This window comes from Strix uralensis, chromosome 11, assembly GCF_047716275.1.
Source record: "Strix uralensis isolate ZFMK-TIS-50842 chromosome 11, bStrUra1, whole genome shotgun sequence".
Taxonomy (NCBI): Eukaryota; Metazoa; Chordata; class Aves; order Strigiformes; family Strigidae; genus Strix; species Strix uralensis.
This window is the reverse complement of record NC_133982.1, coordinates 22,229,915-22,257,169: the sequence shown is the minus strand read 5'-3', so window position 1 is coordinate 22,257,169 and position 27,255 is coordinate 22,229,915. Positions and strand designations below refer to the sequence as shown.

General features: G+C 39.4%; 2 protein-coding genes across 6 annotated transcripts in view; both read left to right on the top strand.

Moving 5' to 3' along the window:
* Positions 1 to 11,827, top strand: part of SLC12A1 (solute carrier family 12 member 1) — a 52,093-nt gene extending 40,266 nt beyond the window's left edge. For all 4 annotated transcript variants that reach the window (XM_074880785.1, XM_074880787.1, XM_074880788.1 and 1 more), the window contains 7 exons: positions 242 to 385; positions 2,319 to 2,450; positions 2,684 to 2,795; positions 4,762 to 4,848; positions 7,081 to 7,216; positions 9,526 to 9,593; positions 10,644 to 11,827. In XM_074880785.1, coding sequence (XP_074736886.1) covers positions 242 to 385; positions 2,319 to 2,450; positions 2,684 to 2,795; positions 4,762 to 4,848; positions 7,081 to 7,216; positions 9,526 to 9,593; positions 10,644 to 10,779 — 815 coding nt within the window. In that variant the 3' untranslated portion in view covers positions 10,780 to 11,827. The remainder of the gene's footprint in view (positions 1 to 241; positions 386 to 2,318; positions 2,451 to 2,683; positions 2,796 to 4,761; positions 4,849 to 7,080; positions 7,217 to 9,525; positions 9,594 to 10,643) is intronic.
* Positions 11,828 to 17,161: 5,334 nt separating this feature from the next.
* DUT (deoxyuridine triphosphatase) lies at positions 17,162 to 27,051 on the top strand. 2 transcript variants are annotated; one of them, XM_074880177.1, is made up of 7 exons: positions 17,162 to 17,308; positions 17,848 to 18,010; positions 19,429 to 19,520; positions 20,617 to 20,661; positions 25,251 to 25,325; positions 26,273 to 26,343; positions 26,703 to 27,051. In XM_074880177.1, the coding sequence occupies exons 1-7, from the start codon at positions 17,302 to 17,304 to the stop codon at positions 26,757 to 26,759; spliced, it is 510 nt and encodes a 169-aa protein (XP_074736278.1). In that variant the 5' UTR covers positions 17,162 to 17,301; the 3' UTR covers positions 26,760 to 27,051. The 2 variants fall into 2 exon arrangements, with proteins under 2 accessions (XP_074736278.1, XP_074736277.1); XM_074880176.1 differs by lacking the exon at positions 17,162 to 17,308 and adding an exon at positions 17,389 to 17,481.
* Positions 27,052 to 27,255: the final 204 nt, after the last annotated feature.

The following is a 27,255-nucleotide window of genomic DNA, read 5'->3' as shown; positions in this document are numbered from 1 at the left end:
ACACACCACTGCTGTAGGTGTGGACACCCTAAATTAGGGCTTCCAGAGATTAATTTAGCTCCTTCCTCCCTATTGGTTTGCAAGGAAAAGCATTTTAAAGGAGTTTTTCCTCCCAGCAGCCTTATGTTGTGTACAAAGTACCACAACAGCAATTACATCACCATCATTATTTCAGTTAAGTGATTTAATTTAAAATAGGAAGTGATGTGTTACCACTTCCCTTACTTGTCCCTTTATACAGAGGAATTAGAGAAGCTGGAGCAAGAGAGATTGGCACTGGAAGCCACCATTAAAGAAAATGATTTTGAAGAAGGAAGAAGTGGCATTTGTGGATTCTTCAGAAAAGCCAGCACACTCAATATCTCAAAACATGAAACAAAAAAGGGTAAGTTCCAAAATGCCAACTTCTCCCCAACCCTTCAATGCGTCACATTTTCACCAATATGCAAACTGGACTTTGACTCCAAGGCAAAAACTGAGCTACAGAGAAGCCCCTGGAACAGGACCTATCCTGCACATATCTGACCATGTAATACAGAATAGAGGGGGTGTCCTCTGCAGGTAGGACACACTACCTCATACAACACAACTGATTTTTCTTCCCCCTCATTTGCCAGATGAGCTCCTCAGCTCAGCTTATGTTGAATTCTATTTGTCAAAAATAGCACATGGTTATTAAAGTTTGAGGAATACAGAACAAGTTGGGTTTTGTTTTGTTGTTTTTCTTAATAGGGTGTTTTCAGTTTTTAAAAGAGGCCTTTTTTCCTCCTCTTTAAAGAAAATGGGAACATATGCACAATATTCAGCAAACAAGCAATCTCACTTTACTCAACATACACACACAAACCCAGTACCCAGCTGAAAAACAGGTAAAAATAGCACTACTGTTCTATACTCTAAGCATAATTTCTTAAAAATGCACAAATGAAGGTAGTAAAAGCACTGAAAGCACATATACAGCATGCTGTCAAATAACTAATTAACATATAACTTAAGTGTATAGGTGATGAAATCAAAATTACATTTTAGATATAGTAAAATGATACAGAAATACAGAGAGAATTAAAGGTCTCATTTCACAATTGCTAGGCTGTAATGATAATGACCCACCTGAAGCCATGCTTGTACACAGACAAGTATTTTCAGTATTTTCACCTGCAGAGACTATTACATCTGGCTGTGCATGCAACTCCCACAGGTATCAAGAAGACCTACAGACTGAAAACATAAAATGTCATTATTCTTTACTTGACAGATTTCAGTTCATTTTGCAGGCTTCAGTAGAATATATTTTTATAACAAACACCACAAGAATGTGCACCCCTGTTTCAACTACCCTTTTCGATTTAGTTCAGAAATGCATAAGGGAAATACGTATTACATACTTTGGCTCTATATATGAGATAGATGATGTTAATAAACATCCCTGCCTCTCCATTTTGTATACATTCATCCTCCCCAGAGTTGTTGCATCTTCCAGCATAGATGCTAGAACTGTAGAGGAAAGCCAATAACTGCTTTAGAACTATCCTGTCCACACTCTAGAAATACAGGAAAAACCAAGCAAAGTGTTTTCAGAACATAGCAGATCAGAGTAAAAGCTCTAAAGCAGCTTGTCTGCTCCATTTAAAATACTGCTCTGACACTGTCTCTTTGAAATCATTGAAAGAGAAGCAGTAATAAAGCCACAGGCTTCAAAAATTGGAATGAGAGAAGATACTGTTAGTACATAGGCAAGACTGTACCTTTTAAAGCCAGCCAAGCAAACGGCAAGAATGAAAGTTTATTTTCAATTAACAATGACCCTCTCAAGCATAGGGAAGTTGCTCTATATGCTTATGTTTTCTGCCTTCCAGTCTTAGCTTCACCTGTGCTCTTGCTGTTCCCAGTTAGCTCTCTCTGTCCACCATTACCGTGCATTTCAGGGAGCTCTCTATTTTACAACAGACAGCTAAGCTTGTAAATGATGCAAAATGGTGCCATTTACTTCTAAAAATCTATCAGACATTTCCCAATTGCTTTTTAAGGCCCCAGTGAATTTTAGGTTAACTAGAAAGATCCAGAGAACAAATAGTCAGATAACCCTTTTCAAGATGTTATAATCTAGGGATGAAGTATTACATAAGCTTTGGTTTCTGTGTGTATTGGTATATTAAAAGTCCATAGCATCTGCGCTGTAATTTTTTTCAGATTTCAACTATAGAAATTATGTCAGAAACAGTTCATTTTCCTGAAGCTTTCTCTCCACTTGGCTCCCTAAAGCTACTCGTTGCCTCACTTGTCAGAAATCCTTTCACATTTTTTCTTTCTCATTACAGGAAGCACCATTAACACAATACAGTCAATGCATGTGGGTGAATTCAATCAGAAGCTGCTAGAAGCCAGCACTCAATTTAAAAAGAAGCAAGGCAAAGGTACAATTGACATTTGGTGGCTGTTCGATGATGGAGGTAAGGAATTTGAGTGAGAACCGCAGGGTTCACAGATTTCTGTGTTACCAAATATAAAGACAGACTTGGGAACTTGCACAAAACTGTTTTCTTTTAAGATAACATAGTCCATTTTCTGTCTGGCTTAAATGTTTTAAGATTAACTTACATCCAACACTGCTGAAGTGAAGGATGGAATTTTTACCACACAATGCACTAATTTGATCTTCCTGCAATTTTATATGTTCTTCCAGGTCTAACGATCCTAATTCCTTACATTCTAACTATCAGGAAGAAGTGGAAAAATTGCAAATTAAGGATATTCACTGGAGGAAAAGTCAACAGGATTGAAGAAGAAAAACTAGTGTAAATATATTTGTCTCACTGTTTTTATAAAGAGTTTGAATTGATGCTGGATATAATGCATATACGGCAGGAAGCTGAGAATTTCTCAGCAGAACTGGTTTGTTGTACTGTGGGCAGTATGAGAAAAAAATGATGTATTTGACAGAAAGGTGTTGAGCTTATGGCATAGCCCTCAAGACTCAGTGTAAATGGCGATTACCAAAGGAAACTCACATCCAGAAATTTTTGCCATTAATAGCTCATATTCCCTTCTCTAAGAGCAGAGGTCTGCACTCTGTAATGAGAATATAATTAGTTTTATGGGATTTACATTAGATTGTCCAGTTAACAGTAAGTGAAATTGCACATGAAGCTTCTCATATGCAAATACCACAGACATAAATGTGATTAACCGTGGTAAAATGTAAAGAAGTTAAAGAGGAAGTTAATCAACTTTAAGACTGTGGTTCTGTCAGCTTTAAGGATTACCCTAAAGTTAACATACTTCTGTAGAAGAGAGTCAAAAGTGTTTGTACAAACTACTCTTATCATTGGATAAAGTCTTACAGCTGCTCAAGAACCTGCAGGGAAGTGTTCTCTGCTCCCTGTCCAGAGGATGCCCAGGCTTGGCCGTTCAGGACTGCAATCAGCTCCTGGATCTAGGCACTCAAGTCACCGAGTTTAGTTGAGAGGAAGTAGGAGGTTTTGACATCAAATGGCATTTGTCAGAACATGACAGATCTTCACAGAGGCAGTTCTGGCACCTGTATGCACTGCTTGTCCTACAAAAGCCAGAGTGAACAGCATACTCAGTACAGTTGATAATGACCTAGCTTCTCTCCAACAATACGTGTATGTATCTCTACCTAAACACTAGCTTTCCTCAACAGCGTATTCTACCCACCACACACAGAACCCTTCAAAGATGCAAATCCAGAGGTCGGGTGGCTATTCCATTCCCTAGGTAGATCTAATAAAACAACATCCAAGTACTATTTCATCCACTTTATTTCCAATCAGAAATTAAATTTATCTGGACTATTGCTAACATGTAATTCCCCAAATATTAAAACCTTTCCACAGAAGTTGAGAGTTTGCTCTTCTGGTGTTCAAAACAAGGATTGCCCCAAGGGACATGAAAATTTATATAAGCAGTATGTTGTTCTTATATAAAAAAAGAACAGGTAAATTCTCAGGTCATAAGCAAATATGTATTTCTATCACGGTTTGTTCCTAGGAACTTTCTGACCTTTCCAAATTCCAAAGCTTACATACCAAAAAAAAAAAAAAAAAAGAGGGGGGGGGGGGGGGCAGGGAAGATACTAGTTCCCAACCATGCTTCAACTGAAGGCAAAACTGACCTAACTAAACCTCTTTAACCTCAGCACAAACACACACAAAGCTATAAACTATTCCTCCTTCTAATTGGGGCAAAAAAGCAAAGTATTTTCTTTATGAAAATATGTAAAGTCAACATGTGAGTAGAGCAATATAAATGCATAAATGAAAAAGATTCTTTAAGTATTGCACATCAACTTTCTGGATCAAATTTTCACCAACACATACACTACCAGTGTTGTACATATTCCATGCATAGAATTCTGGTAATAATAGAACAGAAGTCTTCTCTAACTATTGGAGAATTCTGTCCTACTGTATTTTGAATATATTTCCTTTATAATTCAAGCCTTTGCAAATACCCGAAGCACCATTTTTCCCCAAAATGTAAACACCCTTCCCTCTGTCTGCTATTAATTTCCATTTTTTGTGATTTTCATCAATCATCAGTTAAATGAATTATACTACAGCAATCACATCAATCCAGTTCTGTAATTGGAAACTGAAACACTAAAGCATTTAAAGTAATTTGTCATATAGTTAAAGATAATGAGACAACTGCATTTGATATCTTAACTCATTTATGAGTGCTCTTTGATGCAATGCACTCAGAAATATAGTGATAAAATGTTCTCTCTTTTGTTTTCAGGATGGCTTCACTTCTAAGCAAATTCAGAATAAAATTCGCTGATATTAATATCATTTGCGATATCAATATAAAGCCCAACAAAGAGAGGTAAGAAACGTTACCAAAATCCATTATTTAGCAGCTGGCCTTTATCAGGAGCCTGTTTCTTTTATGTTGAGGATTAAAAAAAACCCAAAACACACCACAAAGAATAACACTGTCACTTTAGTGCAATCATATTCTAAGTACCTAAGGCAGGAAAAGAACCTTTTAACAATCACAGTTCAAAGGATCAAAAGCATAGGCAGTCTTTTTCTCTATGTTGTAATGATAAGACTTAATTTTAATAAAGACTAATTAGATACCATAGTTTTGAGCCACTAAATTTAACAGGCATTTTATGATGGCTTTTCATATCTATTTAGATTGCAATAGACTTCCCTTCATCATATTACTCAGTCAGTCACAATTCTCTTATAAACTCACCACCTCTGCCAATTCAGCCTTCTGGGTTTTACCATGAATTCGTAAACTTAGTATTTTTCTGGCCAAACATAAGCATACTTCTCATTTCCCATGAGGACAATATTATAATACTCCCCTACCATTCAAATGTAATGAAGGTTCAGTGTTTTTAAAAATTAACTTACCCACAAAATTAATGCTCCTAGGCAGAGGTTAGGAAGTTGGTAAAACAGTTGCTCAAGAAGCTCCACCTCCAGCTGTATTAGCTAAAAAAAAAAAATAATCTTCAAGCCCTTGCTTTCTAAAACATATTTCTATAGAAATCACCTATTTCTTCTGCTTTATTAGACAAAAGTATATACCAGATTGCTCGGGGAAAAACTGAATCCTAACTCAATTGACAATATTGTTCTTGGCCTTAAAGATCCTCTGAAAATGTTCAGACCTTGCTATGCTCTCTTCCATCCCATCCCTTACTCCCCTCTCGATAGATCCACACCTGTTTCATAGTCAAAGGGCTCCTCCACCCAAAGCCTTTCCTCTGAGTTCAAGGGCAATCTCAGGTTTGTCTCTTAATCCTTCTGTGTCCCATTTCCCCACACACACATAACTTTGCAAAAAACAATATTACATTCACCAGTGTTTCTACAGTGCATTAGAGATTTTGAGCAATTAAAGAATATAAAGATTTTATTACTAGATTTCTAAAGTCACATATTAGTGCCCTCTTGATCTCTCAGTTAATGTTTTTTAATTATATAAAGAACAGTGCAGAACACTCCTCTGTTTTTCTGGTACTATGCAGTGAGTTTACATAAATAAAAGCTATCAAAAAGAATTTGTATCTGGCATTAACATAAAAACCAAACACATTTGCTGCATCAGCACTATCTGAACAGAACAAGTGAATATTGTGCCAGACACTTGCCAGACCACTGTATCTCTCTCCCCGCTAGGCATCCCATTTATTTCACTAATAATTAGATTATCACTATTTTACATACAGAAACAGACACTAAGGATGTTGACAAACTCTCTGGCAACTTAACAACAGCAACATTAAATGCTGCATGTCACAGCCTTTAACCCATCTCTTGACTTTTGCCATATAGCGAAGTCCAACCTGTGCCCAGCTTCCTGTTTCACTTCACAGTGAGTCCTGTCAGCATAAAGTGCTCATACAAACACACATTATTATAAAAGAAACTCCCCGATGTCTCTGTGGGATGATAGAAACTTTCAACAAAGGGGCAAGCAGGGAAGTACAGAAGAACAATAAGCTTCTCCAGATGACGACAGTCAAAAGCTTCCAGAAACAAACTAAAATTTAGAGAGGAAATCTGTGGAAAAGTTGGGAAATTAACACAAATCTGAGCCCCCCTATAGCAAAAAACCTACAGCATTTCCTTAAGCCCCTTGCCACAGGAGATGTGTAACACCTGTTTCTCCATTTCATAAAAACTCTAAGAGTGAAACTGTATCAGTCAGGTGATTTCTCCAGCTAATGCAATAACAATAATAAAAGCTCAGTATTTATGAGGAGAGCCATATTCATTGTTAACATTAGTAACCAATCTACTGCAGTTTGGAGTTACTGTAGAAATCATTTCAGTATTTTTGCTACAACCAGGAAAATACAGAAAATTCTCTGAAACTATAATAGGCCAAATGCAGTGTTTAATTATCCTCAAATAACCCCAACATATTGAAGCAGCACGGATATAACTTGGGGCACAATGTAGCAAAGAATAGTTAAAAATTTTGCATGTTTTTCAGCTACTATTACAGTCAGTGGGGCCTGCCATACACAGTGTCTGAAATAAGTTAGTGAGTTCATACCCTGCAGCAAGGCCTCCTTTGTAATTCCTGTTTCAGCTGGAAATTCTTTGAAGAGATGATTGAACCATATCGCCTCCATGAAAGCTGCAAAGATATAACAACTGCTGAGAAATTAAAGCGAGAGACTCCATGGAAAATTACAGATGCAGAGCTGGAAGCATTCAAGGAGAAGGTAAAGCCTTGCCTACCTCTTTACATCTGTGCCTTTTCTTACACTCCAGATGTTTGAAGTGATTAGTAAGAAAATGTGAAATACCAGATATGGAATTAGAAACATGATATGTACAAACCTGTATTTGATATTTACAAACTGGATTTATATTGTAAACACTGCAGAGCTGCGTTATGATTGCATTATTCAGCACTCTGTAAGACTTTGGCATGTTTACACAGTATTTTCCAGGCTGACGAGAAGCTCTGCCCACATTAGAGCCAGTCAGATGAAAACCACCTCTGAACCAGAAGCCACACAGTACTGCACTGAGCCTGAGCTAATAAGATCTGCTGAGAGGTTTATTAAATGGCTCTGATGTTTTAGAGCTTGAACCTCTTAGAGTGCAGTTCCAGACATTCACCACTTTGGGAAATTTAAAACTGAATCCAGACCCTACAGTGGGCTCTAGGAAATTTTCCAAAGGCAAGATTCAACACTGATTCTTACCTCAATGGCAGAGTGAAGACTAAACCTGCCTATGATGCGGGAGTTCTCACGCAGTACAGAGACCCTCTAAGGCTGATGTTGGCTGATCCACTGGGTGAATTAGAGCCTGGGCTGCATTTTAATTTTGTCAGAACAATCCTTTTTTAGCAATGAACTGCCAGGCTTCATCAGGCCAGTGCTGAAAGGATACTGCAAACTCTTCCACCCTTAAGAGACAAGTTCTCCTGTAACTCACAGAGAATTAATCTAGCAATTTTATTTATGGTTCCTGTTGGATTAAGCTGAGTGCACTGAGAGTTTAGTTATCTCCACTTTATGGTGCTGGTAACTTCCTCAGCAGAGCAAGGATTGCGAGTCTGAGCCCAGAGGCGCTAAAGGTCACAGCCTGACATATTAACATAAGCTGAAATCAATGGTGATTTAAGATAACACACTATACTACTGACTGCAGCGGCTGGGAAGCAGACTGACTGCTCACTGTATTACCCTTTTCACAGATTTGATAACCAGCATAAAGTTATGGTAGTCAGCTGTGGGCAGAAAACTTTTGAAGTACTCTCAGCATAAATCATCAAAACTTGGGAGTCAGAGTCCTTAGAACATCTCAGTATAAAAGACAACAGGAATATAATCCCAGACATACACACTTGTGTGCAGATTCAGTGAGGATACAACAGGAAAAAAATACGTGATTAAGCTTGTCTAGGTCACCAACTAAGGAACCAGGAAAAAAACCCATAGGTTGAAAGCAGTCAGCAATATGAAAATGCCAAATCTCTCTATAAAATAAGTACAGCAACAAAAAGTTTAGCTTACACACCTGGAAAGACATGCCCCTTATCTTCAGAAGTAAGGCAGTTCTGGGAATTTTACGGAGGACATTAGAACACATTTAAAATTCAAGAGAGAGAAACCTGGCAGCACAGATAAAGGGTGATGTTATAGAATGACTCTCATGAGATAACAACTGGCTAAATTATAAGGATTCTTACCTATATAACATGTGTAAAAGAACAGCAAAATTTCTGTAAAGAAGGAAAATTTAAGGTCTGAATGGAGAAAAAAAGACAGTTTTTATCTTCTCCAGGGAAAGAGAGAATAATATATAAGACCAGTTAAGATACATCTATCTCCCATGATGCAACTTCCCTGTACACAAACCTGTCCTGGTCTCTTGTTCCCTATGACTTGTGTTAAATTATAAAAATTTTGAGGGTCTGAGCCTGACCATAGAGTAATCTTGGTTGAATCTCAAAGTAACAGTCATTTATGCAATTTGTAAAAGTCCATACAAACACACAATATATAAAGCAGCTAAGTCTTACTCCAGACTCCTGGTCTTCTGTAAGAGGTGAATTTCTGGCAAGCTGCTCATTTACACACTGACATTCGGCCCTACCGGCATGGCAGCTGGACACTTACAAAACAGATGAATTAATGTATTAACCACCATCAAACAATAGCACAAAAGAGGCTCTGTACAGTTCCTATACTCCATAGCCAAAGAAATACTTTAAAACTATGTCTGAGCCAGCTCTGGTACTGTGTCAGTACAAAAATAATCCCCATCCCCAGGAAATCTTACACAGTGGTAAACAACTCTGGCCCCCCCCCCCATAACTATACTAAGCAAGAAGCATCGGCTTAGCCTCATACTTTATCACTCTGGACCACAGAGCAGACCTGGCTTTCAATGTTGCCAAAGCAACAGCAGAAAATCTTGTGGGCAATGTGTAGTGCAGAAGTCCATAAGGCACCAGAACTGAGGATCACTGGCCTAACTGATTTTTTTTCTTTTCCCCCTGTTTTGTTTTAATCAGAGTTACCGCCAAGTCCGTCTGAATGAACTCTTACAAGAACACTCAAGGGCAGCTAACCTCATTGTCCTGTGAGTTGCAAGATTTTGGTTCTAACTTGGAGAACAATCTAATGCGTAAAGGGATTCTGGACTAGAGCAACAGAAACACTTGTGTTAATTTACTGAGGGCAAAAATAATCTTTTAAGTACCTTTTGAAGGACTTGCATCTGGACTGAGGGTTCTCTGGGACTACACTGAATATTAATCTTTCCTAGTAGTTCTTCGTAGCTTAAAACAAAGCTCTACTCATGAAAAAGTGTCAAAAATGTAATCTTCACATCCAAATCTACATGTTGAGTGTTACACCTGCTTCCTCACCTGTAGAAAATACGCATTTTCCTTTCCCTTCCCTGAATTAACAACTCAAAGTTAGGGAAAGGATTCTTTTGGTTTGCACAAAGTAAATGGACTTAGTCAAGATCTACTTGGAACTATGTAAAACTGAGTAAGGATGATGCAACTGTATAAAGAAAAAGAGGCCACCAAAAAAAACAAACAAACAAACAAAAAAAAAGCCATTTTCAGAACTAATTTTTAGTCAGAGCCACATTTTTTATACATAGCTTCAATAAATTATTTCGTATTTGTGATGCACAGATAAACCGCTTTAGCTCTATTAATTCAGTGTCCAAAAAAGGGTTGATCAGGTAATGTTTACCATAAATTGACCCACACTTTAAAACTCCCATCTCACAGTAATTACAGATCAGAAAATATGCTGATGGACTGCAAAACTGTGCATGTACTGTATTTTTATCCTTTTTAAAAAATCATATTATATGTGGGTATTATGACCCTGAAAATGCTTTACCAGTTCAAGGTTACAATCACAAGCAGTCCATGTCCAGTACAATTAGCCATGTTGATGGCACTAACGAGGTGAGCAAGAGTTTGCAAGACTAAGGCCTAATGGTAGCTTTGTGCTTTAGAAGATTAAAACAATCAGGTAGTCTAATTATGAACATTCAGAGTTGTATATGAACAGTTGATTTTTTCTACTTAATATTTAGTGAGGTGCGTGTTATCAGGCTACCCCCATCTTCATAATGTTAATTTTATTTTTCTCTCTGTCTAAACAGGAGCCTTCCAGTGGCAAGAAAAGGAGTAGTATCTGATTACCTGTATATGGCTTGGTTAGAAATTCTCTCCAAGAACCTTCCTCCAGTCTTAATGGTCAGGGGCAACCACAAAAATGTACTGACTTTCTATTCTTAGAAAAACAGCTGTGCCTAGAATATCCCTTGCTTGATTTCAACACCTACATTTTTAATGGCAGTGATTTATTAAAGACACATTTATCTAATACAGATCTAAAACATAACTAATTGACAGAAAATTTTTCAAAAATCCAAAGCAGCACAGTGAAGAATTAGACAAAAAAAAAAAATGTAAATGGTCCCTGCTGGCATTACACTCCAGTACAGGCAAAAGAAGGAAAATCTACCTATATATATGTGTGTGTGTCTATATATCTATGTCTCATGTGGGGTACATATATATATATCACATGAAACAGCAAATCTTTTGAACACACAAAGGAAAAAATCCACTAACTTTATAAGGTATTGAAAATGCTTTTTATACTTAGTCTAGAAAGCAGAAATTAACCACCACAATACAAAAAGCATTAAATCTATAAATAAATACTTGTTTCAAATTGCACTGTCATAGTTGATAATAGACATCCAGAAGGATTACAGTGAAATGCACCAACGTGGGAGAGAGAAGAAAACCTGTACGGTATCCATCAAAGCCATAAACTGATATAATGCAAGTAGAGTACCTGTGATTCTGTTTAATTATAATATTGCCAAGTAAGACCTATGCATACAGCAGATGCTTTTACCTAAATTGTTCTGCTAATTTATATTAATTCAAATGCTTCTAATTAACTGACAAACAAAAGGTTACATATTTAAAAATATGGACTCTATATGACAAGACTTGATAATGAATTTTCAAGCTCTGACATGGAATGGAATGTATGATTGCAATAATTAAATGCGGTAAGTAAATTTCACAAAGAAATTAGTGAAATACTAAATATTCTGGCAATTTTTGCTATGAATGTTAGGGTTAATACAATCTGACATTATACTTTGGGATAATATGTACAGTGATTTATGTGATCAGAAAACAACAAAAACTCCATTAGCTGAGTTGAATGCCTTATTTTTTGATTTATATAAAATATTTCTCTTATTTTTAGACTTTCCAAATAATATTGATTATACACTAACTTAAAATAAAGGAAATCCATTAAGTTGTGTAATTTTTCTATTTACTATTCTGCAACATTATAGTACTTTATAATTTCAGCTGTCAATAAAAGCAGCTTCTCTTTTTAATGAGGAAAGCTATATCCTATGTATAAGCATTATTTAAATTAAAGACCATTAAGGAACGCAGCTAATTTAATTACTGTAGTTCTGCAACTCCTTTACAGAGATCAATTGAAATCTAAGCCCCAGGAAAGCCAGGGGACCCTGAATTTCACTAAACGTTTATTTTAAAGCAGGCCTCAGCTTCCATCTTTGCTTGAATTATTAGAATTTAACTTACAGAGGGTCTAGCACTCCATCACAAAAAATGACGAATATTTGATATTCACATTTTTCCAAGTTCAACAGCAGCAATTCAGCAGAAACTGGTAACGTAGCCCCATAATCCATGTTTTATTTTCTCCATCTATTAACGGCAGGATATGAAATACTGCTATTTTCTCATAATGTTCTTCCTTCGCTGCTTCTTACACATTTACAACCAGGCTGAAGGATCATTTTGCAGTTTAACTGCATGACACAGATATATGAGTTTCCTAGATATACTAGGCTTCCTGCACAGCTGTGAGCAAACCAAACCCCACATTCTGCACCTGCAAAACAGGGAGATTATTCTCATCCTTTGCAGCGATGTTAGCAATGATACAGGAGCTTGTTACATGCCATCAGGTCTTTCCACATTTGTAGAACTGCAATGGCCACGGTTCCACCTCACTTCAGACACCAAACAGGTATAATCTGCATGTAGTACCCAGACAGCCAATGCAGAAAAAAAGAGCTTTTAGGGAGGCTCCACTTAAGCCGTCAGTGTTTCTTATCACAGTCTATGGAAGGACCTGGGGGAATTACACACCTGCATTAGGCCCTTCAATTATCTACTTGAGTGAGGACTGTTTCCTAAATATTCCCAAGTACTGTAATTTTCAATCTACAGGGAACATTGACCCAAACTGATCTGGGGGGCCTAAGCAGATCCAAAAAGAGAAGGAGCACAATATGAACCAGCAATTGCACTTTCAATACTGTTTGCAGTCTCTCTCACAAACACAGCTCTGTGGGCACTGCAACAATAAATCCCAAGAGGTACATTTCTAAATGAACAGCCATCAAAAACTAAGTACTAACATACACATCTCTCTAAAATTCCTTGCTTAGGCTACAGTGATTAATTAGAAGACGCATCCACACGACAAAGTTATGGGATTTATAACAAGCAGCACAAACTCTAGACTCAACAGTGCTTAACTACCTGGAAGTGTTATTTCCACAAATTCACAAGTAATTTCAACACAGCAGTTTCCTAGGAGCTTCTATTTCTTGTTCCTCACCATGATTTCTGAAATGTGTCCATGACCAATTTGGAGAGCATACTAATTATGGACTATCTTTAATTGCAACTTCGATTGCAAGATTTTGTTAGTCCACCTACCTCCTTTCTCGCTCTGTAACAGACACTTCCTCTTTTACATAAATTATGCATAAAACAACTGCTGAATTTTAATCACCATGTTAGTAACTGAATTCTAATTACAAGTTTAACATCTCTAGAAAAACTATGGCTCTAAAGCTGTCTAGCACATTTTGAGCTTGTATCACACTACCAACTCTGCAGGTTTATACAATCTAGGGTTGATTTGATCAGCCACAACTAAGGCAAGCATAGATAAGGTGACCAGGGACATTAATGTGTGAAAAGACCATCTCTATGAAGCAAGAACAAAGAATGTTTTCAGTATTCTTCAAAAGTCTAGGCATCCTGCACAGCTGAGCTTGTGCCTAAGGGCCTGTTAAAATGGTCCACTACTGCTCCTCTCATCAGTGAATATTACCTTTCCCTCCTAATGTTAGTGGAGCTTCAACAGGTATCACAGAATGCATTTTATCACAGTTCAGAGAATACATTTTCCTTAAATCTTTTTACAACCACTAGCAAGTTGTCCATCTTGATCACATAGCCCTAGGGCATAGTGCTTAGGAATGGTAATTGGTGTTCCTACCTAGTGCTCCAGAACAGCATTCTTCCAAAGTTGTGCCTTTCACTGTATTTTCAGTCCCCAACAGAGATTAGTTTTAGGGGGTTTTGTTTGTTTATTAATTTTATTTCTGAATCACAAACCAAACAGTGCAAGTAGAAAAGCTACCTAACCAAAAAGGCATCACATTCTGAAGATAAACAGCTGCAAATGCTCAAGCCACATTGTCCTAAGAGCATGCTGCTATCCCACTTCACACCCAAAGGAGTTCATAGAATCATAGAATGGTTTATTTGGGTTGGAAGGGACCTTAAAGATCACCTAGTTCCAACCCTCCTGCCATGGACAGGGACACCTTCCACTAGACCAGGTTGCTCAAAGCCCCGTCCAACCTGGCCTTGAACCCTGCCAGGGAGGGGGCAGCCACAGCTTCTCTGTGCCGGTGTCTCACCACCCTCACAATAAAGAATTTTTTCCTAATATCTGAATGAAATCCACCCTCTTTGAGTTTAAAACCATTACTCATTGTCCTATCCCTACACCCACTGATAAAGAGTCTCTCCCCACCTTTCCTGTAGCCCCCTTTAAGTACTGGAAGGCCACTAGAAGGAAGCCTTCTCTTCTCCAGGCTGAACACCCCCAACTCTCTCAGCCTGTCCTCATAAGGGAGGTGCTCCAGACCCCTGATCATCTCCGTGGCCTCTGGACCTGCTCAAACAGGTCCATGTCCTTCTTATATTGGGGGCCCCCGGAGCTGAACACAGCACTACAGGTAGGGTCTCATGAGAGCAGAGTAGAGGGAGAGAATCCCCTCCCTCGACCTGCTGGCCACACTTCTCTTGATGCAGCCCAGGATACCCGTGGCTTTCTGGGCTGTGAGTGCACACTGCTGGCACACAGTCAGTTTTCCATCCACTAATAACCCCCAAGTCCTTCTCCTCAGGGCTGCTCTCAATCCACTCATCACCCAGCCTGTATTTGTGCTTGGGATTGCCCTGACCCATGGGCAGGACCTTGCACTTGGCCTTGTTGAACTTCATGAAGTTTGCACGGGCCCACCTCTCCAGCCTGTCCAGGTCCCTCTGGATGGCACATCCCTTCCCTCCAGCGTGTCGACCCCACCACACAGCTTGGTGTCGTTGGCAAACTTGCTGAGGGTGCACTCAATCCCACTGTCCGTGTCACCAACAAAGCTGGAAGAACAGAATTTGAGTAACCCTAAGCCTCTTCAACTTGAAGTTCAATGGTCTCCCTCAAGCTGCTGCCTCAGGTCATTTGACTGTCATTGGACTTCAGTGAAGTGACTCAGGATCACTCTGAGATCCTGCTCTCTCTCCCCTGCTACCTGATTGTAACTTTTGTCAGAAGGGCAATGAACCCTTACAGTGCTGCTGCTGTTTGCCAAACGAGTGACTCAGCCCTCGAGTTACAGGTGAGGAAAATCAAGGGTTTGTAACAGTGCTGTTCAACACACATCAGACAACTCTTTAAACATCTATTCATTCTGGTACCTGGCTGGCACAGCCCCTTTGGCAGCTATGTAGCCCATCGAGACTACGTGGCCAGTGCTGCTGAGGGAACTTGACTCTGCTAAGAAAAATGGAAACATAGATGTGCAACAACAAACATATATGGCAACTTTTAGCTCACATTCTCCACAAATAACAAGAGCAATAACCCACAGTCACGCCACTGCTGAAACTTCATCAGAGCAAATTCAGTTTTGAACAAAATAAAGCACTGAGGTTGTTCTGGAACAGAGTAAAAAGCAATGTCAAAATTCCACAGCCCCCACACTGTACAGCAGAGCACACAATCAAAAATAGAGCTTCATTATAAATAAACACCCTCACAGCAGCCTTTTAAATTACAAACCTTAATCACTGTGAGAGACAGCTGTTCTAAGTGAGACTGGGGTGGGGAATCTCTCTTTTAAATCCACAGTTTTCTTCTGATAAAAATGCTCACACTAACACCAAAGCTTCAGTGGGGAGAATTTTATGGATTATTATCCCTGAAAGAAGCTCTATGTTTCTTTCTGTGTACAACAAAGCAGCCTCCACTCCTACTCTCAATCTAGTTAAAAGGCAGATAATTTCAGCTTATCTCACTGTTGTTTTTCAAAGTCAGGAGGAAATGCCCAATGGAGAGCAGCACTAATCAACAGTCAAGAATGCAGGAATGTTGACCAACTGACTATCTACAGAGCAACCAGCACATTCCCAGAACCAAGGCAAACTTGCCCAGACTTAAAGCATAGGGTTTTTTCCTTGTAAAGATCTGGAGAAAGAAGCGTCACTTCGCTGAGGCCTTTCTCCTCGATTATGTGTTTGGATGAGTCCTCCTGTCTATTATTCATGGACTTTCAGGCTACTTTATACATAGTTTAGAACCCAACCTGCCTCACCAAGCCAAACCATTGATAAAATTAGTCCTTTTCTACACTATAATGCAAGATGCAGTTGTAACCTCTATAATGTTCTGCTTGTATAAATAACCATCTATAATTAGATATCCATTTGATACAGCTTAAATTCTTATAAACTTCCAATCTGTGGATGGCTTACATCAGAAGTCATAAAATATTCTAAGTAGCTTTTTCACATAGGTCTTTGATACATATACATTCCCAGTCAAACAGTGCATACTATTAAGACTGAAAGTGCTAAACAGCAACAAAAGAAACCCCAAACTGCAGTATTCTTCAAAATACTTTCCACAGTTGGACTGCAATGTGTAACAATGGTTTCACTGCCATCTGGCTGCATTTATAAAATGTAACATAGCAAGGAGACAATCACATACACTTTGATCCTTAAAAAGTCACAAAGAACGGTTGCTTGACGAAATTTAGACCAGCAAACAGAACTCCAAGAGTCTGTAGCTATTTTTGCACAGAGAAAAATACACCCATCAGTGGTCAAGGCATCCATCAGTGGTCAAGGCCAAGTGTTGCATCTGTGAATCCAACGGGTACCGCTGTCAGCCAACAGCACAAAGAACTATGGGGGAATTTACTGAAGTCTTTCATAGATGGGATGGCAAAAGAGGGCAGTGAATACCAAAATCAAAGATGGTGAAATCATGAAAGTATTCTGCTCTGAGCCAGAGGAACAAGACGGGCAGAGTACTGATAAACTTTCCTATCCACAGCCTCAACAAGGAGGGGAAGCTGTTCTTTCCTTTCCTAAGGCGAACGCTCCCATCACTGCCTGACAATTTCCGCTTTCACCAACGGGGCGGGGGGCGGCGGCCCCTCCGAGGCAGCGGGAACAGCCGCGGACCCTCTGCCAGCCGCCTCCGCGCCAGCCCTGGCGCTGCCCGCGGGGGACCCTGGCCCCGCCCGCCGCCGCCCGTGCAGCCGCAATCGCGTCCCCCGGCAACGCGGAGAGGCCGGCGGGGTCCGGCCGCCGCCCCACGGCGCAGCCACCGGCGTGTCCCGGTGGCGCCGGGCCGCTGGCGGAGGGGCTGCGCCGCGCCGCATGGCAGGTAGAGCCCGGGCCGGGCGAGAAGGGGGCGCCGCCGCCCCCCGCCCCACGAGTCCGGTCCCACCGGCGGGCGGCAGGGAGCGCCGGGCGGGCTGACGGCGGCGCGCTCCCCACACGGACACGGCGCCATGCTGGCCCGGCGCCTCGGGCGGCTCCTGCACCCCCGCGGGCGCAGTAAGGGGCGGCGGCGGGGGGGGGTGTCGGGGGCGCCAGACGCTGCCCAGCCGCACTGCGGCCCTGCTCTGCCGCCCCCGGGGCCGCCGGCCGTGACCGGGAGGGGCTACGAGTGCGCCGCCACGGGGCGGGGCCCAGCGCCGCGACGGGCCCCTCGGCGGGGACCGGGGGGGTTCGTCACCGGGGAGGAGCCGGGCGAGGCCATTCCCACCGGCGAGGGGTGCCGAGGGTGCTCAGCGCTGAGCGCGGCCGGGGATGGAGCGGTTTCCCCCCCTGTTTCCGCCTTCGGTGGGCCGTGCCGGTTTGCGCGGGCTTTTCGCTGTTCCCCTTACAGCCGGTCTCTCTCTCGTTCCCGTCCCCGCTCAGCGATGCCCTCCTCCGCGGCCGTCCTGCAGCCGTCCCCCAGCAAGAGGCAGAGGGGCTCAGTGCCCGAGGAGCCCACGCAACGGCTCCGCTTCGCAAAGCTGTCCGAGAACGCCTCCACCCCCTCCAGGGGCTCTGCTCGGGCTGCGGGCTACGATCTGTACAGGTGAGGGAACCACCGCCGCGGGAGGAGCCCGCGCCCCGCTCCGGCCCTTGGCTCAGGGCTCCGGCGGTGCGAGGGGCCGTCGTGAGGCAGGTCCTTCTGCTGAGCGGAGCCCCCGGGGAGTCTCGCCGGCGCCGCAGAAGAAGAGGCCAGAGCTGGCCCGTTCGTTTGCTGCGTTGCTCCTCCATCCCTCTCCATTTGCAGAAATCTGTGGCCCAGTCACGCTGCAACACCGATTTCGTCAAGTAGCAATGCAGCCGTTGGCCAAAAGTCAGGCTTGACACATCAGCCCGGGTTGCTGTTGGCACCAGCGTTTTGACTAGGAGCCTTCCCATTGAAAGAAAAAAATGGTAGCGCATGTGGGCTCTCCCTGCCCGCGCTTATGCTTATTTGCTTTCCCTTTGCTATTGGGTGCTGCCTGCCAGAGGAAGAGTTGTGACAGTCTGCTAATGCTCCCTAGCAATAATAACCACTGTTCAAAGGTTTTCAATATGTTCAGGAATATCTGCAGCTAGGCTTGTGGTTGTTTGCATAGTGCTTCTGTGATCATATACACTCACTAGTTACATCTGAACTCCCCTGCGACCTCCTCTACCTTCCCTTTTTTAGTATTAATCAGCCTTCTTCCTCTGCCTGTCTGACTTCCTGAAGCTTTGCTTCATCACACTTGACACTTTTCCTTTGTATTTCTTTTGTCTTACCAGGTTTGATTTTCTTCTTGTTCCTGTAGTGCACTGTACATCTGGAAAAAGTCTTGTTTCATAAAAAAACCATTCAGTGCTTCCCAGTGTTAAATCAGTTCTTCATCAAGGCCAAGATATGCTTGCCTTAAACAAGTAGAACGGTTTCACTGTGGTATTGTCATGGCTGCCTTTCATTAAGTCTCCAGTTGGGTAGCTTCAGAAAGTTCTTAAAAATCTCTCTAGTTTGCAACAGAATCATGTGAATCGTGAAGAAGACCTGCTCAGAAAAAAAACATTGTTGCCTAAAATTTAAGTTCATAGATTATTATTTTTGATTACAACTAGTTCATGTGCTATAGAAAGCTTGATCAGAAGAGTATATTGTATTATCCTTAAAAGTTTCTGCTTTTGCACAAAAATTGCACAACCCCATTCCCCTAATGGTTAAACTTGTATTTTTTTGTCTATCTTACCAGTTAAAAAAACATTTAAAACTAGCAATGTTAAGACTGTGCTGGTCAAATCTGACACTAAAATCTTAAGCTAACACCATCAAAATGGCATTATCTTGTGGTTTAGGATCTGCATTAGATTTTGCAGATATGTAAATATTTCTGTATAAATTCCATGGTTTAAATGCCCAGCAAGAATAATTCTGGGTAATTTTGTACCTTAAGTTACAGAGAAGAAAATTTTCAAAATATTCTATATAAACCATTGTTTCTTTTTTTAATGTAGTGCCTATGACTGTGTGATACCACCCATGGAAAAGGCTGTAGTGAAAACAGACATTCAAATTGCACTTCCTTCTGGATGCTATGGCCGAGTAGGTAAGTAAACAGGCTATAAAAGGGCTGCAGAGTCATTGTAGAACAGGTCTGATGCCATCTTCACATTTAGATTCTGCCTAAAGCTTTAAGAATTAGTCTACACAAAAAGTGTCACATGGCTGTGTGATTTATTAAGCCTTGTAATAGACATTTCTTGTCAAATACATTTGATGCATGTCAAATGACAAAGGTGCTTAGCAAAAATTTTCATAATTACATAAAATTTTATAGCCTATGCAATAGTTCATTTTTTTTCTCTGCAGTTTCAGAATTTGAATCACAAAGACCAATAGGTAATGGACATACAGAAAGTAGACCCCTGGATGTTTAAAAATTAACCCTGGAGTACTAGTGTAGTAGAATGTGACTACTTTTTGTGACAGAATACTTGAGAGAACCTGTACGAGATACTTTGTGTTTTGTGCATTCTTTTTCTGAATTACATATAAATTCTTAAAGTAAAAAAAGCAATAGCCACTCCAGTGGAAGAGTGTGATCAGCGTTTGCTGTGTCTTTTCATCTAAAAGGAGAATGCATGTGCATTTCTCTTATCCCAGACAAATAAAAATTTTGAAGGGAGTAACATTTTAGCACCTCAAAGTAGGCTAAGTAAAAAAAAAAACAACAAACCACCAAACCACAACAAACAACGCTGCACATCATTTAATTTTCCTGTATATAATATTTTTTAGTAAATTGCTTGCCAAATATTGTTTTCCATATAACTTGAATGGATTGGCCTAATAGTCTTTCGAGATTATTCCAAACCCATGGTAGCTGCCAAAAATAAACTAAGATTAGTCTGCTCCACCTGCCTTCCTTGGAGAAGCCTACTCTGCAATTGGTGGTCTAAACAAAGATATGCTTATATCACTTAAAGATTGCAATGTTATTGTAGCCTGTAGCAGCTGTTATTTTGTTTAATATATACATTAACACTTACAGTAGTTCCTGTAAAATCATGTTTATTTTAGAAAGACTGTGGAAACAGTTCTTGCTGCCACCACTCTGTGCAAACACACTATGTAACCTATAAATATTGTGTAAGAGTTTTAAAAGAAATAATTATACTTACAAAAAATTTCTTGCTTTCTAGCACCGCGTTCTGGTTTAGCTGCAAAGCACTTCATAGATGTTGGTGGTAAGATTTTTGTTCTTTTTACTAAGACTTTGTAAATCTTGATTGCAGAAGTGCCTTAATTTCACATTGTAATATGTGTAAATAAGTAATGCTAGCCTCAGTGGTAGTCTGGCAAAAGGAGATAACTGGGTAATACCTCAGAGAACCAGTGCATCAAAGTTGTTTTAAAACCTGCTGAATTATAAAAACACTACTGTTTTTTTTTTAAATAATAACCATATCTTACTTATGTAGGCAATGCTTGGCATAGAAGTTATTTTTTTGGTTTAGGCTTTAAAGATGACTTTACATTCTGCTTTCTCCATTTTGACTAAATGTCTGTGTGTGTTTCTTTCCAGTCTAGTGTAAGATCTGAATGAATGAAATCAAGAACATAGAGATACTCTTTTACAGAGAGAATATATAGTAATGATATTCAAAAGGAATGATAGAAAGCACCGGAGTACACCATTACTGTGGGTAGAATTGATTGTTAGGATGAAAAGAGCTTTAGTTTACTCTTACTGATAAAAATATAACAAATTATGTAAAGCAAATTAAATTTAAACTCATAACTTTGTACTTTGACTTAAAAATTGAAAGTTTTTTGAAACAAAACTAAAATCCCACTTTCTACAAGTCTTGTCTTATTTTTTTGTTCAGTACTAGCAACAGATTGAACAAGGGTGTTTTTTTAAAATATTTTGAGCTTTTCAATAATCTTGATTAGAAATTCACAGGTTTCTCTTCAAAAACAGTTATTATAGGCATAGCTGTAATCAGAAGCCTTCATGAAAGCCTCACTGACCTTTTACCATATCCTAGTAACTGCAACATGAAGTAAATGATGTTGAAACTTCGATGCCAGTTTTGCAGCGGAGCTGGTCAGAGCACAGGCAGATTCTTTAAGTATTGCATTATAAAATGGCATCTACATCACACAGAAGTTCTCACCACTAAGGTTACTGTGGAGTTATTCTGAGCACAACTGTAATGATGGCAGTTTAACTAGCACTAAATGTGTATTACATTGTTTTAATTGTACAAGAATACAGTTCTGAGTTAAATAAAATGTTTTCTGCCTCTTAAAAGCCTAAGCAATTGGTTTTTCTGGCAATAGATTGTAGTAAGAACCAAAAACTACATTTCTAATGTAATGACATAAAGAAGATGCATCTAATGGGTATCTTCAAAAGTGCTGAGTGGCCAAGAGAGCACATTTTTTGCAAGCACATTATAATTTGAGTTATAATGGAAGATGACAAAAAAGAGTGCTGAGGAGTTGAGGCCTTTTCATCTTCACTAGGTTTTGGGGTTTTTGGTTTGTTAAGGGTTTTTTTGTTGTTGTTGGTTTATTGTTTGGTTCCCCCCACCCCCCAATGTTAAAAAAGAACATTGGTACTTAGAACAGTGGTACTCAGCCTGTACTTGCTTATAGGCTTGTCTCTAGAGGTTAGGAAGGGTGACTCTAGGCATCCTTCTCTTTCTGATGCCAAGCCAAGCAAAAAGCAAAGCAATTACAATTTAGAGCTGCTGCAGAACTAGTTTATTCTGTCTGCTTTATGGCATATCAAAGTCTGGCTGTGCCTGTGATACAGTTCTAATACCAGAGGTTAAAGGGGAGCATCTGTGCCAGCTTTGTGTCATTCAGGCTTTTTCTTAAATAAGAATTGATTCTTGCATGTCTCTTACACTGAGGTTTTTTAAGTGTTGCTGGGTAACATACAAAAGAGCACTGAGCTGGGAATCAGAGATTCTCTACACCCCTATGACTCTGTAGCATACATGGTCTACTGTAGTGTGGTTCTTTAAAGCAACACCTCTAAAACAATTTTTTTGCTTATATGAAAAAATACATTTGCTCTGTAATAGTCTTTGCAATCTGAAAATTAAACTAGGAAATACCAGAGGGCAACCAGAAGTGCTTAACAGGATGATCTATGTTCAGATTTTAAAAGAGCTGACAGCTGACAAATCATGTGTAAAAACTATTACTGACAGTTAGTAGAGAACTTAGTAAAAAAAGCCGACAAAACAAAACCAAAACAATTGTAACGATTTTAACTTGTCCTGCAAAAGTACTTTTGTCACAATAAGGGCATTATCAATTTAATTAAAAATACATTGCCAGAAGTCCTAAGGGTCAGGGAGAAAAATTGGGATCGTGCAAGAATATGTTCAGAATCTGTATCTGCTAGGTGTGGATGCTTTCCCAACAAGTGACATGCCAGACTTCTGACAGAGGAAGACAGAATGTCAGACTGCCAATTCCAATGCATGATTTTTCCAAAAATGACTTAAGTGATTTCTACCCAATACACATCATTTAGAAAAGTGCCTTAGTCCTCAGCAGTGTCTATAATTATTACAACCTGCTGTTCCAGAATAACAGGATGCCAAGGTTGGTAAGATGTTTTGCCAGTGCGCCCAGTTACACAGAGGGAGTTTGTGACCCTGTACAGCAGAAAAACTGATCAGGTCTTTCTGGGTCATATTTTCTTGTATCTTCCAAGGATCGTATATTCTTTGAGATAAATAGTGTAGTTTGAACTCGAAGTCCGCATGGTGGTTACACTCAGTAAGACTACGTCAGTGGAGGTATAATACATTTGAAGAGAAAATGTTCAGTAGGGAATTCATTTCACAAAATCTTTACCCAGCTGTGCCTTTAATGGAATTTGAAGTTATCATGCCTTTGACAGTGCTTTCAGTCACTCAGCACAGCATTAGACTAGTCGTTTTGGCCGTAAAACGTATTTTAAAATGTTATTTTCTTAATACGTAACTTCAACTCTAATTGCAAGTTCTGTTTGTATTGGGTATGCTTTTAAAGAAGAAGCCTGCTCTTCTCTGCATCCTCTGGAAAGCTTTCATCCTCAGAAGTGTGCGGGAAGTGCAGTTCTTGCCTGCTAGAAAATACATCCAATACAATCTATAGAACCATTACAAGGTGTTTACTTTATAGCTAAGCTTAGAAAATTAGAGTGTTTTATATGCTTGACACGTGCATAGGATTTGAGTTTTAAGTATTGAATAGCAAAATTGAACTGTGGTAGAAATTGTGCAAGAAAGCTCTGTGATTACCAATGTAAGTGATACACTCTGATTCTCAATTTAACTAATGCATAGTTGACTTTCTGAAAGCTGGTCTAACCTAAGCCAAATAAACAGTACAAGACCTGTGCATGTAGCTTTGGTATATCAAGCTCTCTGAATCAGCTGATTCATCTCATCCAAATGACCCTTAAACACATCCAGGGATGGTGACTCCACCCCCTCCCTGGGCAGCCTATTCCACTGTCTGACCACCCTTTCTGTGAAAAATTTTTTTCCTTATGTCCAGTCTGAACCTCCCCTGTTGCAGTTTAAAGCTGTTCCCTCTTGTTCTGTCACTAATCACCTGTGAGAAGAGACCAGCACCAACCTCTCTACAATGTCCTTTCAGGTAGTTGGGTCCCTTTAAGCAATTGCACGCAGCTAAATACCAGTGAGTTAACTTGAGAATTGCACTTTATTCTGTATTTTCAGAACTCAGGGGATACTCCCAGTGTTACTAGCATCTTGATTAGGAAGCTGTTCAGAATGTGATTGGATTAGCCTTTAACATTACCAGGGAAAGAGAGCTGTATAAATGACCTTTTTCACACTAGAACTAGTGTAGAGGTTGTACAGTTACTGGACCATATGTACTGCACTATTTTCACACAGCTGAAGAAACTAAGAAAAAAACCCTCAGTTTTCTGTTTTTAAGTGTGTATGTTGTGGTTCAACATTAAAACTTCCAAGGTATAGTCACACTACAATTTCCTCTGGTGTTTATAGTCTCTAAAGGTAGTACTTCGTATGTATGAGTCTGGGAATGTATTGGAATGACATGTAATTTTAGTATTTGAATTATTTCTGCAAGTAGACTTCAAAATACATACTTTGGTCCACAAGGAAGCCCAAGCTCCAGTTTTTTTACTGCAAATACGCTTCCTCTATCTGAGAGAAAAACTCCAAAGCAGCAGATGATTATGATGATTAAAATATGATTAAATTTGGTTTTAAATAGTTTAAATTTGATAAAAATATTATTTTAATGTGTATTGGTAGCTAATCTCCTGAACTCTGTAGTTAATACAGTTATATAAAAGCAAGCTGAATGTGGCTGAATGACAATCAGTTCCTTAAAGCTTTAGTTCTGTTAAGCTGCCTGAGATACGGGATTTGGATCTGTGCAAAAGTCCATAGGTCTCAAATAAAATGTTAGTGTTAAGAACAGATTTCTGCTTGACACTCAAAGAGCTGAAGTTGGCAGAACAAATGGAGCCTGAATTTAGTCCAGCTGTCTTGATTTGAGATAGGGTATTACAACTAAAATTAGTAATAGTGGTAAAACACTGCTTGATGTGTGATGGTGTTTTTCAGTTCTTTTTGCAAGATTGATGAGCATTTTTAGGTATTTCATTATTTTCATATATGTTGTTTAATTGTGCATAAGTAGTATAAAGAATGTCAATATGAGATCCTGCAATCCTCTACTAATCTAAACCTTATTTAATCTACTTATCTAATATACTGACAACATTTATTAACTGGATATCCCTCTTAATTCTTTCTTATGATAGCTGGTGTTATTGATGAGGATTACAGAGGAAATGTTGGCGTGGTACTCTTCAACTTCGGCAAGGAGAGCTTTGAAGGTGTGTTAAGCCTTGCAGAGCCTGTTTTCAGCCATCAGACTAGAAATGAGAAACCAATTTTTCTTTAAAAGTCTATGAAAAAGTAGAATTAGCTGAGAACATTTTTCTTACAATTAACAAAACTATGAAAACTTAATGTCCTGTCAAGGAAACACAAAAAGATACCACTCCTAGCAAATTAGTCAGGATGCAAAAAAACCAAACACCCTCAAAACCCCAAAAACACACCACCACCACCCCAAAACAAACAAAACCCCCGCTACTTAGCTAAGCTTTAGATATATGAGCTGTACTGAAGTCCAACTTTGTATTAAGTTTCTTTCTTGCTCCGCAAAAAAAAGATATAGCTGAGAAGTATTTGAGATAAAAACTTCTCTGGGATCCTGGGAAACATGAATAATAAAGATATGACTTTCCCTTAATCATGCTGTCTCTCTGCAGTCAGTTTTAAGCCTCAGTGCCCAGTTACACTCTTACCACTGTTTCTGAGGCCTTTTCTGCAACTTCACAGCACAAGCTTCTTAGGGAGGTTCTGTGAACCAGCTTGGATACTAATAAGAATTTGTTTTCCTTGTATCAGTTTGGGTTTTTTTCCCCCCAGAGAAATCAGTTCCTGTGTCTAGTTTACAAAAGGAGCCACATTATACATACAGCTATGTCTCTATCTCCTCACTATGTATGCACAATGACACTTAAGATGCCACAGTATGGCAACAGGAATGAGGGGAGGTGCCTTGAGCTGGTACTGCTGCTGAAACTTCACCTTAAAAGGACTAAGCACAAGTTTAGCTTAGCCTATATTTTTCTGGGACTGTTAACATCTGCTTAAGTTTCAAATAAGTGTTCACACTAGTACATTCTGATATTCTTGAAAGGGGATTGTCTAAACTTTGTATTGATTGTTCACTTTTTTGAAGGAACTCATAAATATTTGAACTTCATTGCAGTTAAAAAAGGGGATAGGATTGCCCAGCTCATCTGTGAACGTATTTTCTATCCTGAGTTAGAAGAAGTTCAAGTAAGTTGCCAAAAGAGAATATTTCTGCTATTTTCAATAATTAATAGTTTCAAATAGTTGTATATAAGCTGAAATTTATGATAGAGATAAATACTTTGCTTTAAAAATACTTTCAGTGTTAAAACTATATAGTAGCATTGCTACCTGAATAAAAATCCTGATGCTTTGCATGCATTTATGTGGAATTTTTTTTTTGTTTTCAGAGTTAACAGGTACGTCTTTTGAAATTTTTTTGGTTTCTCATTACAGCTCTTGTTATGAGTAAATGTACCTTCCTCTATGATAGACAATATCTGTTGTATAGAAACAGAATGCAAGTTAAGACACTAAACCAACTTATCCTAATTGATGTCTTTCAGGTGCTAGATGATACAGAACGTGGTGAAGATGGCTTTGGTTCTACAGGAAAGAACTGAAAATGATTTGAATATACTTTATATATATTTATTGTTGTTGTTATGCTATTTCTAAGTTTTCATTTGAATTAGAGGTGGGATTTTCGAGTACATAAACAAATCTCGAGTTTTATTCAGACTTCTCTGTCCTCCTGTCTTTTTACAGGCAGTGAATTCATCTGCATTATGGAGAAATGTGCATGACTGATTGATTAGTTGATGGATTATTTTTTCTTTTTAGATGTTCAGTCCTCAGTAATAAGAATTCATTGTTTATGTGCTGATTATGCTCTAATAAATTTTGAAAAACTTAGTGATTTTATTTTACTTACCTAAACTAAAATGGCTGGTTGTTCCCTTGCCAGTTTGTGTTAATGTTCTGAAAGCTATCTTCCCTATAGCATTCCTTTCATGCCAAGAGCCTATGTAATACAACATCAGTGATAATACAGGTATCAATACGAATTCCCACTCTGACCCCTAAATCAGAATAAGCAAAGATATTTAATATTGCATC

Bases quoted from the DNA above. Each gene is read 5' to 3' on its own strand.
- DUT (XM_074880176.1), top strand. From the start codon at position 17,436: ATGCTGGCCCGGCGCCTCGGGCGGCTCCTGCACCCCCGCGGGCGCA. The intron at 17,482-17,847 runs GTAAGGGGCGGC...GTCCCCGCTCAG, and splicing joins CCTGCACCCCCGCGGGCGCA to CGATGCCCTCCTCCGCGGCC. The intron at 20,662-25,250 runs GTAAGATTTTTG...TTCTTATGATAG, and splicing joins GCACTTCATAGATGTTGGTG to CTGGTGTTATTGATGAGGAT.